A 14,301-nucleotide genomic window follows, 5' to 3' on the forward strand; every position below is an offset into this window, starting at 1 on the left:
TTAATGGCATATCAAAACCTAATCTCCTCTCCGGGGTCCTTCTAATAACAAGTTTCTAATGGATAACTCATGTTCCTGTCAGACAGAAGCCATGGAACTATAACCAGAGCTTTATTGGGGCAGAAGTTTTACTCCAACTGTCCTCAGGGAAAAAGATTTCTGTCCCATTTTTGAGCACTGAAAATGGAAAAAAACAGTGAAAAAAGGAAGTTTAGGATGGCTTCTCAGCAGCTAGTATGGCTTATCTGCTTTCTTCCATCCCTTAGTAAATGGACTCATTTTTATCTCCCAATTTATAATCCTATCAACCCTTGGAACACTTGTATGGCTCTGATTAATTTTACATGTTCCTTTCAGACACATTAGCAATATTACTAAGATTACTGGGTTCTTCTTCAGCCTTTAGGAAAAATAGTGTAAGACAACATGGCTTTAAATCCTCAAGATACAATTTTGCATCCAAAGTGGTCAGAGACTTCTACATAAATCAATGTATTCTGCTTCCACTGTTTCTTCCAAGACATGATCTCCTTGGGGAGAGGAGATTAGATCTCTGTTGTTAAAATGATTCAATTTTGTTTTATTTAAAAACTCAAATTTAAAAGACTGTCCACTTGGGGCTATGGATGCCTTTGCCATCAGCTAAATGCACAATACACAAGCCAATTACAAAAATAAAATCAAAATAGCAGAATTCTTCCACACACCAGTCACTAGTCAGCATATTACATATTATCTGCCAAACAAAAATCCTACAATCACAGCTCTATCCAAGTATCAACTCAGAGGAACTTTGTAGGATGCTTGGATCAGATCTGAGTTATTTTAGAATGAAGCTGTATACCAGGGGGGTTGGGGGGAGGATGCTTTCCCAAAGGACCCAAAGGTTCAAACTGAGTACCTATGCAGATCTCAAATTGTGGCAGTATGGTATAAGGAGACAGGAAGGTCCTTGGCCATTTAGGTTTAGGGCCTTATAGGTCAAAACCAACACCATAAACTCTGCCTGGAAGCCAATAGGCATCCAGTGCAGATACCGGAGCACAGGTGTCACATGTTCGCCATGAGATACCACACTTATGAAGCATGCTGATGAACCATGCACTAGTTTCAGCTTCCAAACAAATGTTAAGTATGACCACTTTGAAGAGCACATTACAGTATTATAAAGTACAGGTGACAAAAAACATGAAACAAGGACAAGGTCAGCATCAAAGAGAGGACTGCTATCTCTTAATCAAATAAAGAGGAAAAAAAGTCCTTATCACTGCCACTAGTTGATCATCCAAAAGCTGCTGGTAATCTAATCAGACCACCAAACTACAAACTTTGGTTACAAGTCTTGTAGATTCACACTCAATCAGGGGTACTGATAACTTCCACCAGCTCGTCTGCTTCCTTACTGCAACTTACCATTAATTACCCGAGTCCTCTCAGGACTCACTCTCATTGCACCCAGATACTAGGAAAAAACACTGAATCATACTCTCTGGATTGGTGAAATATGAAGTTGGGTGTCACTAGCTCTAGCAGCCCCATATATGCAATGAATAAGAGGGATGAGAAAGTAGATCCTTGTGGTATACCATGACAGCGCTTGGGGAGAGAGGGAGGGGTAAGAGCAAATCCAATACTATCTTCCATGATCTATCAAGAAGAAAGAAACTAAGGCAATGAAGTGCAGCTCTGTCCATTCTCTCCAGAGATCCCGGGCATGTTCAACATCACCTCATGATTTAAGGTACTGAAAAGCTGATTGAGGCCTATTTTAAAACGAACACCTGATCGGTTTGCATCAGGTGGTTGTCAATGCAATAAAGCATTCTGTGCCATACTCAGGTTGGAATCCCAGTTGCTCAAGGTCAAGTAAATCAGAACCACAGATCTTCCAAGATTTGTCACATTGCTGCCTTTCTACAGTTTTAATTGGATATAATGCTCCATTTTTGGTTATCAAATATTTTCAGTGTCAAGATTTGGCTTTTTCCAACAGGGATTAAATATGGTGCACTCAACAGAAACATTTGGAGACACAGAACAACAGCTGCTGTTCCCAACTAACAGGACAAAGAGAAGACTACACATGATTACTTTAAAGCACTCTGTGCTCGGTCTTCAAATGAAACCAGAGGAGCAAAATGGATAAAACTGTGCTTTGTAGCTTCTTAAAAATTCTGTTGGAGATTTAGTACTAAAATGACTCAGGTTTTAATCTACTAGAGGGAAGCCAGCTACCATGGTTTCCCTAATGAATTTCTCAATTACTGAGATATATTGAGGCTGCCATTTGGAGCTCAATTCAAACATTTACTAAGCACTAGTCTTTTGATTCAGATGCAAGATAAGATGGTAGGCATGTGAGAGCAATTTGCTCAACTAGTTTTCCTCAGGAACATCTCTGCTGGCTAATCTCTATCAAGTTGAGATCTGCAGAAGCAATTTCATGGAGAAAAGAAGAGCAATCACCTTAGTGTTCTAGTGTCAACAGGTACTTTAACCCTCTAGGTCTGTGACCATAAAAGATTATGCAGCCGGCTAGTGAATACTTGAACACAAAACTGGGGGGGAAGGGAAAGAGGGGCAGGGGAGGGAATTGGACCCAGTCATCTTTACTGAAGGTTGTTAGTCATTTTGCCCATACAACTGTGGTTTTGCTATGTTGGTAATGGCATTAACCTTACTCCAAGGCTATGGTTTATCAGGGTTACTGATCCAAATCATGTTTCTGAATGGTGCCAACATTTTGGTAGAAGTTACTTTCCTGTTGCCAACATCTGTTGTAATTATAATTAAATATGCCACTTTTTGCCAGGAGAGAACCGTCTTAATAGGTGATTTGCAAAAGCCTTGCTTACAGTTTATACCTCATTAAAAGGAAAGCTTAGTAGCTTAAGTTTACAGAGTTACATTAATTAAACCCTTTAAAATAAGTATGGGTTAAAACTATCTGTAAGCAGAGTTTATGCTATAAATTATATCTGACAAAAATGGCTTATTGAAAATGCTTTTCGACAGATTGAGAGAATATTATTTTCATAAGAGAGGGCTGCTCAAATGAAATGCCTTGACTCAAGTCATGGTCAGTTTGTGCATACTGACAAAATTACAAATTAGCATCAACCTATAGTGCACCATCTAATATGGGTACAAGAAAACATTCTTTTGCATAGTACAGTTAGAGAATTAATATTTTGTTTTATTATAATAGATGTATATCTTAAAAGACAGTAGGTACAGTATTTATCTAGTATATTATAGGGCTGAGATTTTCAGAAGATAAGGAAATTAGATGCCCACATTCCAGTAACAGTGGGTGTTGGGAACCCAATTCCTTCTTCTGTAAATCCCAGCCTGTTTTAAAAATTTAGTCCGATGCACATAGATTATACTTTCATATTTTACTTATTGACAATTAACTTATTGACAATGTGGATTGCATGTTTTGTTTTAGAACACCTTAATCCTTTTTCAATTATATCAATGATTTCCCTGCTTATCTGCATTCTGACTGCATTCTACACAGAGAACTTTGGAAAATAAGAAATGGTTAATACAAGGGAGGGATACTTTACAATTTTATCTGCAATAGCAGCAGGAAGATCTGGGTCTGCGTTCAATAAACAACTCAACGTTTAACTAATAATATAACTCAAGATCACACAGGCAGGGGTGGCATTTTTGTAGAAATTTTGGTGGTGCCCAGAACCCGCCCCTACCCAAACTCCGCACCCCCCCCCCACCTGCCCAAGGCCCTGGGAGGGAGTTGATCTGGGGTGCAGGCCCTAGGCTAGGGCAGGGGATTGGGGTGCAGGCTCTGGGAGAGAGTTTGGGGATGGGAGGGGTGCAGGGGTGAGGGCTGTGGGGTGTGACTGCAGATGAGGGGTTTGGAGTGTGGGAGGGGCTCAGGGCTCTGTCTGGGGCTGCAATGGGGGGTTTAGAGTGTGGGAGGGGCTCAGGGCGAGAGTAGGAGTGTGGGGATGAGGGCTCTGGCTGGGACTGGGGATAAGGTGTTTGGGGTGCTGGAGGGGCTCAGGGCTAGGGTAGAGGGTTGAAGGTGTGGTGGTGGGGTAAAAACTCTGACTGGGAGTGTGGGCTCCGGGGTGGGGCAGGGCTGGGGATGAGTTTGGGGTGCAGGCAGGCTGCTCCGGGACAGGGGACAGAGAAGAGGACTCCCCCGCAGCCCTTTCCCTGCCAGCAGCAGCAGCAAGCTGTGGGGGAGGAGCCCCCCTTTCGTGCCCCCCCCCAGCAGCACACTGTCACTGCATGTGCTCCTAGGGCCCCTCTCAGGTCCAGGATTCTCCCTCGCCTCCCCTGTGGTGGGTGCCATGGGGTGCTGCGTGCACCTCCTCCCCTGCTGTTGCCCCTGACTAACTTCACTGGGGGTGAGGGATGGGGCTGCCTCCTTGCCCAGCATGGGGCAGGAGTGGTGGGGGGGGGGGGGGGGGGAGAGATGCCCTGTGCTGCTGGAGGGTCCCATTGGAAAATGAAAAGGTTTGAGGGGTAAGGGCAGGCTCAGGGTCAGTCTGCTGCCCTGGCAGTGGAGCAGGGGGCACTAGGACCCTGCAGCAGCAGTTGCTGCAGGGAAGCAGCATGGAGGAGACAAAGACAGAGATGCTGCTCTCCGAGGACAGAGATGCTCTGCTCCAGCTGGGAAGGCGGGGGGGGGGGGGGGGGCGGCCGGGGGGGGCGGGGGGGCGGGGGGGGGGGGGAGGGCGGGGGGGGGGCGGCAGGGGGGGCCAGGGGGGACACCCGGCCCCAAATATTGGTGGAGCTGGGCCCCTGGGTTCTGAATATTGCTGGTGCTCGAGCACCACGTGGGTATGGAACTCGCTGCCTATGCACACTGGTAAAACCAAATTGATGGCCATCATGATTTTCATGATTAAAAAAATCAATTGAAAGATGATCCCATAGTTAATACATTTCAATATAGGGAATATTAATGTAACATACCTGAGAAAATACAAAGAAAAATACTTCTTTTCAGAGAAGCAGAATTACAAGGTATCGTCTTTAAAGACAGTTTGCTTCACCAGCAAGATTTTCTCTCTATGAAGATTGAGTTCACAGATAAAAGCAACTACACCCTGGGCTGCTTTAATCTATGCTGGGGACAGTTACAGTTACAGTCAGCTTCAAGAGCAAGTGGGAGCTGTAAACAGCTACTTTGGAGTTCCTTCACTTAGTTGCACCCAATAAACTCTGGGTGCAGCAAAGGATTGAGCCTGAAACCTCTTGGCTAAAGAGATTAAAAGGTAGGAAAGGTAGGAAGACTAATAAAGCCAATATGGCTCCATCAGGAGCTCTTTAATTATATGAAAAATCAAAAAGGAATCCTACACAAAGTGGAGAGATGGACAAATTGCATGTGTTTCTTCCTCCTTGTTGTTAATATTAATTGTTAAGCATCTGGCCACGGTTAACCTTATTAGTGAATGCTGAAGCAAAATAGGCATTAAACACCTCAGCCTTTTTGATGTCATCAGTTATTAGCTCTCCTTCCCCGTTAAGTAGAAGATCTACACCTTCCTTAGAGTTCATCTACACTGCAACGTAACACCATGCTTGAGCTCGGGCCTAAGCCAAACCTGACCAATGCAAAAAGTTTAAAAAAATTAGGCATGTTAGGCTCGAGAAAAGACGACTGAAGGAGGTCCTAATAACAGTCTTCAAATATAAGGGCTATTATAAATAAGATGATCAATTGTTCTCCATGTCTACTTCTTACCCTCCCCTCAGCTTAATCTGCAGTAAGGGAGATTTAAATTAGATAGTTAGAAAGGGTTTTCTAACATAAGTGTAGCTAAGTTCTGGAAGAGATTACCAAGGGAGAATGGGAAATCCCCATCACTTTTAAGAACAAGTTGGATAAACCCTGTCAGGGACGGTGTAGGTTTTCTTGGTCCTGCCTAAACTCAAGGTTTCTTCCAGCCCTGCAGTTCTATGATTTTATGATTAAGTAGGATTGACTAGAAACTGGAGAACACAACAAGGCCCTGAATAAGGGCTAAAGCAGCAGGAGGCACTCCCACATCAGAGCCACTGAGCAGCTCCTTCGCTGACCAATCAGAAAGGAACTGTCTGGAATGTTCTGGAGCCTCTAAGGTTATGTCTACACTGCGAAGAAAAACTCACAGTGCCAAATCTCAGAGCCCAGGTCAATTGGCTCAGGCTGTGGGATTAAAAATAGCAGTTTCGTCATCCCAACTCACGCGGGAGCCCTGGCTCTGGAAGACAGAGAAGGTGGATGGTGGTGGAGCCTGTGTCCCAGCTCGAATGGGATGTCTACACCTCTATTTTTAGCCCCGCACCCCAAAGCCGAGGAGCCCGAATCAATTGACCTGAACTCTGAGACTCCATGCTTCAGGTTTTCCTTTGCGGTGGAGACATACCCTGAGGTATGTGAAGTTGGAGCATATTCAGTAAGTTAGAACTCTCAAGCCAGCTTGCAGGTGCCTCACTGGATCAAATTTCTCAAGACCTAGAGGCAGTTTCCCACATGACTCATGCTGAGGCAGGAGACATCAGTAATGAGAATTCTGTACAAGTGGTATTTTTAGAGAACTGCAGCACTATTAGCAAGTAATTAGACACTAATTGTGTGTATTTTTAACCAGTTTAAGCCATTAAAGATCTTAATACACCACTACAAAAAACCCCAAATTTATTAATCTGTCCTCTGTGCAATGGCAAAGATGATCACCCTGCCTCTTCATGCCACATACAAAGTGAAAGACAATGCCACTCTGTCCCTGACATGAAAAGATTACAACGGAAGGGAGTTTTATTTGTTAAACTACTAGAACTATTTCCTGTAGTCAGCTGCCTTTTAAACCTCTTCAGCTAAGCACATAGTGACATGAACTGCTCCATACTCTCCAGCCCCACATGCTTTAGATCTTGTCTGGTTTTAACCGAACCGTAGAGAAATCCATACCTCTTTAGTAAGTAATCAAAATTAAGTCTAACTAAAGATTCTTTGGTTTTAATTACAACTATTTTCTAAACTCTCCTGAAAACATTGCATCTTCTTGTTGGTTGAACACTAGACACCTACTGTATTTGCAGACTATAAAACTTCTCAAAAGGAACTTTGTTAAATTAAAATTGACAATTTGTCTTTGAACTCTTGATTTTAAGCAAGGCAGTTTTACTAGATTTTCCTGCCCTGGGGAAAATAGCAAAACTAACTTAAGGAACAAAGGCAGGAATTTCAACCCACCTCAACCAAATGACCTACTGAAAAAACAGTGAAATGTAACCACTTAGGAGCAGATTGTCTTGTTAACTATGCACGTAATAGACAGTTTAGGTTTGCTATTTGTTTATCAATGATAAAAAACAGGGATTTCATTAGGCAGTATTTTCAAAGGGAAAATAAACTTGCCAGACATGAGTGAAGTAAGACTGAATTTTAAGGAGTTGTATAGCTAAAAATCCTTCAGCCATGCAGATGAAGGGTAAACTACAAACACTAAGGAACAAACAATGCAAAATACACACACTACAGGAGAACAAAAAGGTTAGAATACTTTAAAAACTGCTGCACTTTAAGGAAAAAAGGCTGAACCAAGAAGAGTAGTGACAAAAGGATTTCAATGAAAATTAATAATGTCAAGCTTCACAGGATTAGTACACACCTTCCCTTGGTGGATTCTCTTGAAGTTTTACCCCTCCAGAATGCAAAGGTTCAACCGTAGTCAGCAATTCTGTTGGCTGCCTCTTTTCACAGAGGAAGTCTGGGAGTCGTGGAGCTTGCGGTCTAGTTTTTCTTGCAGGATTCAGGAAAAAGCAGTATGCACACCTAAATGCTGCACAAAGGTTTACAAAAGCATACACAATAATAGTCTCACCAAGTTGACTTCAAGTCTCAACATACTAGTATTCTGAAACATATTTCCCAAGAAATAAAACTTTCTGAGTTTCCAAAAAATAAAGCAACGTGATAATATTAAGACGCTAAAGGACCTTTATTTTTTAATTTAAAAACAGTTTTAAAAAATTGGTTAATAGAGCTATGTAGCATGTCTTCCAACTTCAGCCTTAAGAGCATCACCACCAAACCTACTCGGGCCCCTCTATACTTCTTCCATTTTCCTCTGTGCACTGTTGAATGCATGTTCACTTTCAGCTCTGCTGCTGCTACTTGTGAACATTTCTGGAAGGCATTACTAAGGGTGTCACAAACATCAACAAAACATGCACCTCATGATACACACAGTATTTCCAAATGCATAAACTGAATCTTTTATCTATGATTTGGAGTCATTGGCAGATTGTGTATGGAAGAAAAGTATACTTAAAGACTTATAATATAAGACCATTCTCTTGGTTTGTTTGTTTTTTTTAAATAGTCCAGTATGGATATCCGTTGCCTTTAAATTATTCTGTCAATTATTACTCAGGCATTTTCTTCCCTGAGGGCTACACCTTGATGTGGTGGGAAGACTTGAGAGTTCTCATGACCTGGAGAGCTATGCCAACAGGAGTTTAACTTCTGGTAGGACCACTCCAGCCAGCCAGGTCAAAGACTAGGGACCAGACAAAAGGCAGTCCATTGCTGGAGTAGACAAGACTCCTAGCCCCAGTAGGCAGCTCGTCTAGGAGAAGACATACTCTGTATTAAAACCGGAGCTAGCCAGTCATGGCCCACAGACTTTGGCGGAGCAGCCACTTTCTTCTTCAGGCTGCAGCGACCTTAGCAAGTGAAACTGGCACAGCCCAGGCACTAGGCTGTGGTCACTTTGGCCATCAATGGGATCTGCTTTTGATTGTATCAATTGTTTCTCCTGCACCTCACAAAGTACTGCATCTTTGTTTGGCAAACCATCTTTACTAGCAGACAAAATGACCAAAAAGGATGAGAGAATTACGACCAACTTGCTACTACTTTGAAAAATTCTTTGTGTAGGTCTACAGTCCTTAAATGTACCTCATCCACCAAACTTGATGGGAGACTACATTATTACTTGAAAAATAATCTGCTCTCGTGGCATTTAGTAAGGAAAGCCACATTTGTGTTGGAAAAACATTATATGCTGTCCAATAATTTAAAATACACTTTTACAAAAGACCAAACCAAAGTCCCTTTCTTGCACATTTTGACTGTTTGTTGCTCAGACTGATACACAGCATGCATGCTGTAATATCAATCAGAAATAAAATAATATATTGCCTATTGTGTTGTATATTTTCTCCCAAACAGAGAGGCAGACCCCCACCATGCGCAATGGAAAGAAAAGAGAGATGCCTGAAACTATTTCTTAAACATTAGACTTACTGTAGTTTTATTTTGCCTCTTTTGTACATCATCTGTGTTCAATAAAGAACTGTGTCTGTCTAAAGTTATTGTCAGCCATAAATTGACATATAACCTCCAGGGCTTGTTCCTACTCCTGTTTTGATGCCTCCCTGAGAGCTTCTTGCCAAAACAAGATTTTCTTTAAGTTCTGGTAAAGCGGAGCATTTAATGTCAGATAGTTTTTAGTGATAAAACCCTTTTGAGAACGATTCATAGCCCGTAGTGATTCTCAAGGATGTTTTGGAAGAGGCTTATTTCTCCTGAATAGTTTTACACACACAATATCCTTGGCCTAAAAGCTGTAATAAAGTACTTTTTTAAAACTTAAAATGTGTCCTAAGCTACTGAATAGTAAATTACCATAAGTGGCATTTCTTAGCTTGTACTAAGTACTTAACTAGAATCAAAATGTTACAGTGCTGTAACAGTCTCTAATGAAGTACAAAACTTATATTTGAGAAGTAATTTTTTTTTTTTAAAAGAACAGACTATGCAAGTTAGTTCTTACCAATGTATTCAAATTCCTCCTTCAGAGCCATACCATTATGAGAAAAACACTGTTGACATATAAGGGCATACCTAAAAAAAAAAAAAAAAAAAGAAAAAGTAAAAATACAGGTGTTAAGTTGAAGCTAAGTATTGAGACAATGGAACTGCTGTATAGTATTTAAGCTGAGCAACTTTTAATATACTTAAAATATTATTAACAAGTAATGCCCAATTCATTTATGAAAAATGTACCATAAGCAGGGTCTCTTCACTTATACATCAGCAAAAGACAAGTTTTTAATCATAATTTTAAGAATTAAACCAAGATGGCTAGCGCTTAACTGGTCACATAGCTGCAATTTAAGCGTCTACCTGTTTCATACTAGACTCAATAGAAGCCATATCAAAAATACTGGTAATTCAACTTTTAAGGTGAAATACAATGATCTGATTAATAGCTCCTCTAACAGAGTTAGCAGGCCAGCTCAAGTGTGTTTGGGACAGTTCAGCAGGCAATTAGTTATAAGCAATTAAAAATACAACATATGAAAAGAAATTAAGAGTCTCGGATGTTTTTAGGTGATAGTTTAATTCATTCTCCCACTCACGCTTCAATAAGACTTTTCTTTTTCACCTAAGCACTATCATTTTAAAATTGCTCGTGCTAGAGTTTACGCTCCTGAGAGTGGGGTAAAAGAGTTCAGTTCATTAGGAAAACTGTATATAAAGCCAGCAACAAACATAAGCAGCAGAATTCTAGAATATCTAATCCTGCACAAACAAAAACCAGACTTCTAACTCAATGTGCATGTGCTTTGTTACTTACTATCATTAGCAAAATGTTACCTGTTCTGTGGACCATCACCAACTAAGTATTCAACAACTCTATCCAAAGCTCCCCTTTCTCGAGGAAGAATAGGTCTTGCTAAAGGAGGGCCTGGTGGATGGAGACCTAACAAATGAAGTAAACATAATGAATTGACTTTTAACTACGAAGTCCTACTACATAATGCACTAGTTTTACTGTACATGCTAATACAGTGTATTAATACGTGCAGTATTTCCAAACTGTCCCATTTGTGAAATCCACTAGGGAAGTTGTACCACTTTAGTTCAAGCTCAACGTAGTTGGACTGCAGCTACGTCTCTTTTTTCCAATATGTCATTCTTAAAATGCAATTGCTCTTGCTGTTTGAATGTTTCAGTTTTATCAAGTATCAGAGGGGTAGCCGTGTTAGTCTGAATCTGTAAAAAGCAACGGAGGGTCCTGTGGCACCTGCACTTGCATCTGAAGAAGTGAGGTTCTTACCCACGAAAGCTTATGCTCCCAGTACTTCTGTTAGTCTTAAAGGTGCCACAGGACCCTCTGTCAGTTTTATCAGTTACTAAATGTGGAATCAAAGTTATGATTTCTAAATCACTTATTTAAAACTACTGGTAAGTTTAATACTAAAGTTACTGTTTTTCAAAAATCAAATCTTTGAGGAAAAGGATTATTAAAAAAGCAAAAATCCACCCCTGTAAACTGAAGAACATTTGGAGGAATGTGTATGAAGACACAACATGCCCAATTCTCATTTATCTTAAGGCCCTTTAAAACAAAGGGGTGCTTACAGTGGGTGTAAATATAAGAGCACACACTGGTGCTTGTGTATTTGCTGGAACAAGGGATCTCACCTCAAAACACTTTTGCTCTCACTGCCTATATTAGCCAGACTAGACAGAAACTAGGGGGAAAACGTTCACCTGCCCCTCAAATGTAGATTACCAAAAATCCAAAAGGTTAGACCAAGTCAGTCTAGATAGCTCAAAATTAGATTCTTAAAAATATAATCTTGCATATCAGCATCTTAATACCAACAATGGACAAGACTCTCTCCTAGTACCAAAATGGCATTACTTAAAAATAGGTACTGCAGCGAACAGATGAGGAACCCAAGATCGAACACAAAAATGCTGTTATAAAACAAAGAAATTAATGAACCACTGCATCGTGATGCTAAAGAGTGATCTCGTTTAGCATTAGAGTAGTTGGGGAAGGCTATTGGTGCATTCTTCTCTGTTAATTTAAAGGATCAAACAGAAAAAAATTAAAGTAAATTTATGACCCCGAACTATTTTAGAGGGCAAGCCTTAACTTTTTGCATTGCCATTAATATTACAGGAAATTTATGAACACCTGTGGTAGAAAACCTATCAACCATTGCTTCAATGAAGTTTCATCTCTAATAGAGATACCATATTATGGATTATCTCCCTCCCATTTAAAATCATGAAATCTCCCTTTTGGAAACTATAGCAGTTGATGCAACATGAAAAATAGTGATGAGGAAAAATTTACGTACTTTTAGTCATCTTTCATAAGTGTTTTGTCCTCTCAAATGAATTAATCTCACAATCAGATTTTGCTTCTTTTTGTTTCCCCTCACATATAGAAATAAGATCACCCAACTCTCCATAGACCAGAGTTTGGGAACAGTGGGTCTGTTGTACAAGACATAGGCAACCTTAAAAACCTGCAAATTCTATTTCCTGTAGCTTTAACTCTTCTCTTCCTTACTCCTGAAGTGGTCAGCCACATAATGGAAAAATTCATGTCAAATTAACTTTTCAAGTCTAAGTAGTCTCAATTATACAAAACCAGTCAAGTATTAAAAATTATTTCATCTCCACAAACTCACACATTAGTGGTCAAGAGGCCAAATTTGGCCAAGAGCTTAATGAATAACAACAACACAGGTACCCTGTGATACACTGATAACAAATACTGGACAGATTTTACTACTGTCAATTCCAGCTGCCTCCTCTGCCATTACTGGATGCCTACATAAACACACTGAGTAGCATTCTATGTTTTAAAGGGAAATTTGCCTCCAACCCAAAATAGTTCTATGCCCTGAAATTTGCAATTCTCTAATCTTCAGAAATAAATCTTACATTGCCATATCATTCTTCTAGTGTCCCATAAGTGAGTTTGAAAGTGTGCCCAGACTTTATACTGAAGATTTTTTGTTCCAAATTTTAAGCAGTTCATCAGTCAGCAAAACTCAAACTGCTTTTGAAAACAGGGTAACAATGCAGGTGGTAAGGATGAACAGCTTTGGCTTAGACTTCGTCCACACTTAACTTTTATGTTTAACAAATCTGAATTGAAAGCATTTATTAATAGATTAAATGCTACAACCCAAATGCTGATTCATGAATAACCAATTTTAAGGTAAACAAAGTTAACTAACATTAATTACAATGTACTGTTACAGTACCATTAAATGTCAAGGCCCTAAAATTGAGACATCCTCAAAATGCAACATAGGAAAATTTCTGATGAAGTTTTTTTGGTAATGATTCACAAACAATGCACTTTGAATGAAAAGGGCCTTTGAAAACCCTACGTTTAAAGACAATAAAAAATGCTGACAGAAAAGGGTTATTGTGTTTTCCATAACTCCCCACTCCTGCAATAGATTAAGGGGTAGAAAAGTGACATATGTGTACTGAAATATAGAATGAAGAATTGCTAATGGTAAAATTAAGAGCTTTGTAAGCTATATTTTAATAATTTGTAATTATGGATAGTGAATGGGTTTAGATGAGGTAACACTTAGACCAAGGCCTTGCCTGGCATAAGTGTGGTTTTGCCAATGCTTCTTTGATATAAATTGCTATTTTGTTTAAAATGATATTATTGCTGGCAAGATACATAATGTGTCATGTTGGAAGATGTAAATAACATACAAATATGTAATGATAAATATAAAATCCCAGTTTTCTGGGAAAGCTAGGAACAGGGTGAGATAGAATGACATGACCCCAAAACTGCAAAACCAGCAGGAAAAATGCAGAAGTTGGGTAATTGAAGTTTGTGTGTGCATATTGTATGGGTTATACGCACACACAAAAATGAAGGGTGATGTGGTAAAAGCCTAGTGGATAAAATTAAGTAATATGTAATGTAAAAACGTATAAAAGACTCAAGTGAACAAAGCCCAAACTAGAGAGACACTGCACCAGAAACTGCAGGAATAGGACTGAAGAACTAGACCAAGAGATCAGAGAAGGTGATGATCATCATGGAAGGTAGAAGAACTTTTCAGTGCCCTGGAATGCAGTAATTTGGGCCCATTTACCTATTCCATCTGGTCTGTTATTGGCATAAGCATACATTCAGACATTATAAATGACAATACTTCTGTCTGAAATTGTATAAGGGCAAAAATTGATTAAGCCTAAATTGGGTGTACTTGTGACTCAGTTTCCCATTTTGATATCCAACATTGGTATCCCTGGGTGGCGTGAGTACATGATGTCTTGTTCCCACTTCCGGCTCTTCAAGATTATGAAGGCTCCAGATACTATCAAGGCTTGGAAGGCTGCAGAGAACAGTGCCCTGGCCTCCAGCCATGATGTTGTCCAACACCGAGACAAGAAAGTAAGTTCTCATAATCATAATGGAAGAGTATGTTAATATAATTTGCCACAGAGGGATTTGATAGAAAAGTCTTAGCCAAGGA

The 14,301-nt window shown here is 40.1% G+C and overlaps 1 protein-coding gene across 5 annotated transcripts in view; it reads right to left on the reverse strand.

The window, feature by feature from the left end:
• The window catches only part of LNPK (lunapark, ER junction formation factor), a 69,762-nt gene that overhangs the window by 8,512 nt on the left and 46,949 nt on the right, over window positions 1–14,301 (reverse strand). For all 5 annotated transcript variants that reach the window (XM_034785429.1, XM_034785430.1, XM_034785427.1 and 2 more), the window contains 3 exons: window positions 10,637–10,742; window positions 9,810–9,880; window positions 7,641–7,811 (listed from right to left, as the gene is read on the reverse strand). In XM_034785429.1, the coding sequence (XP_034641320.1) occupies window positions 7,641–7,811; window positions 9,810–9,880; window positions 10,637–10,742 (348 nt within the window). The remainder of the gene's footprint in view (window positions 1–7,640; window positions 7,812–9,809; window positions 9,881–10,636; window positions 10,743–14,301) is intronic.

The sequence above is a fragment of the Trachemys scripta genome, chromosome 11, assembly GCF_013100865.1.
Source record: "Trachemys scripta elegans isolate TJP31775 chromosome 11, CAS_Tse_1.0, whole genome shotgun sequence".
Lineage (NCBI taxonomy): Eukaryota > Metazoa > Chordata > Testudines > Emydidae > Trachemys > Trachemys scripta.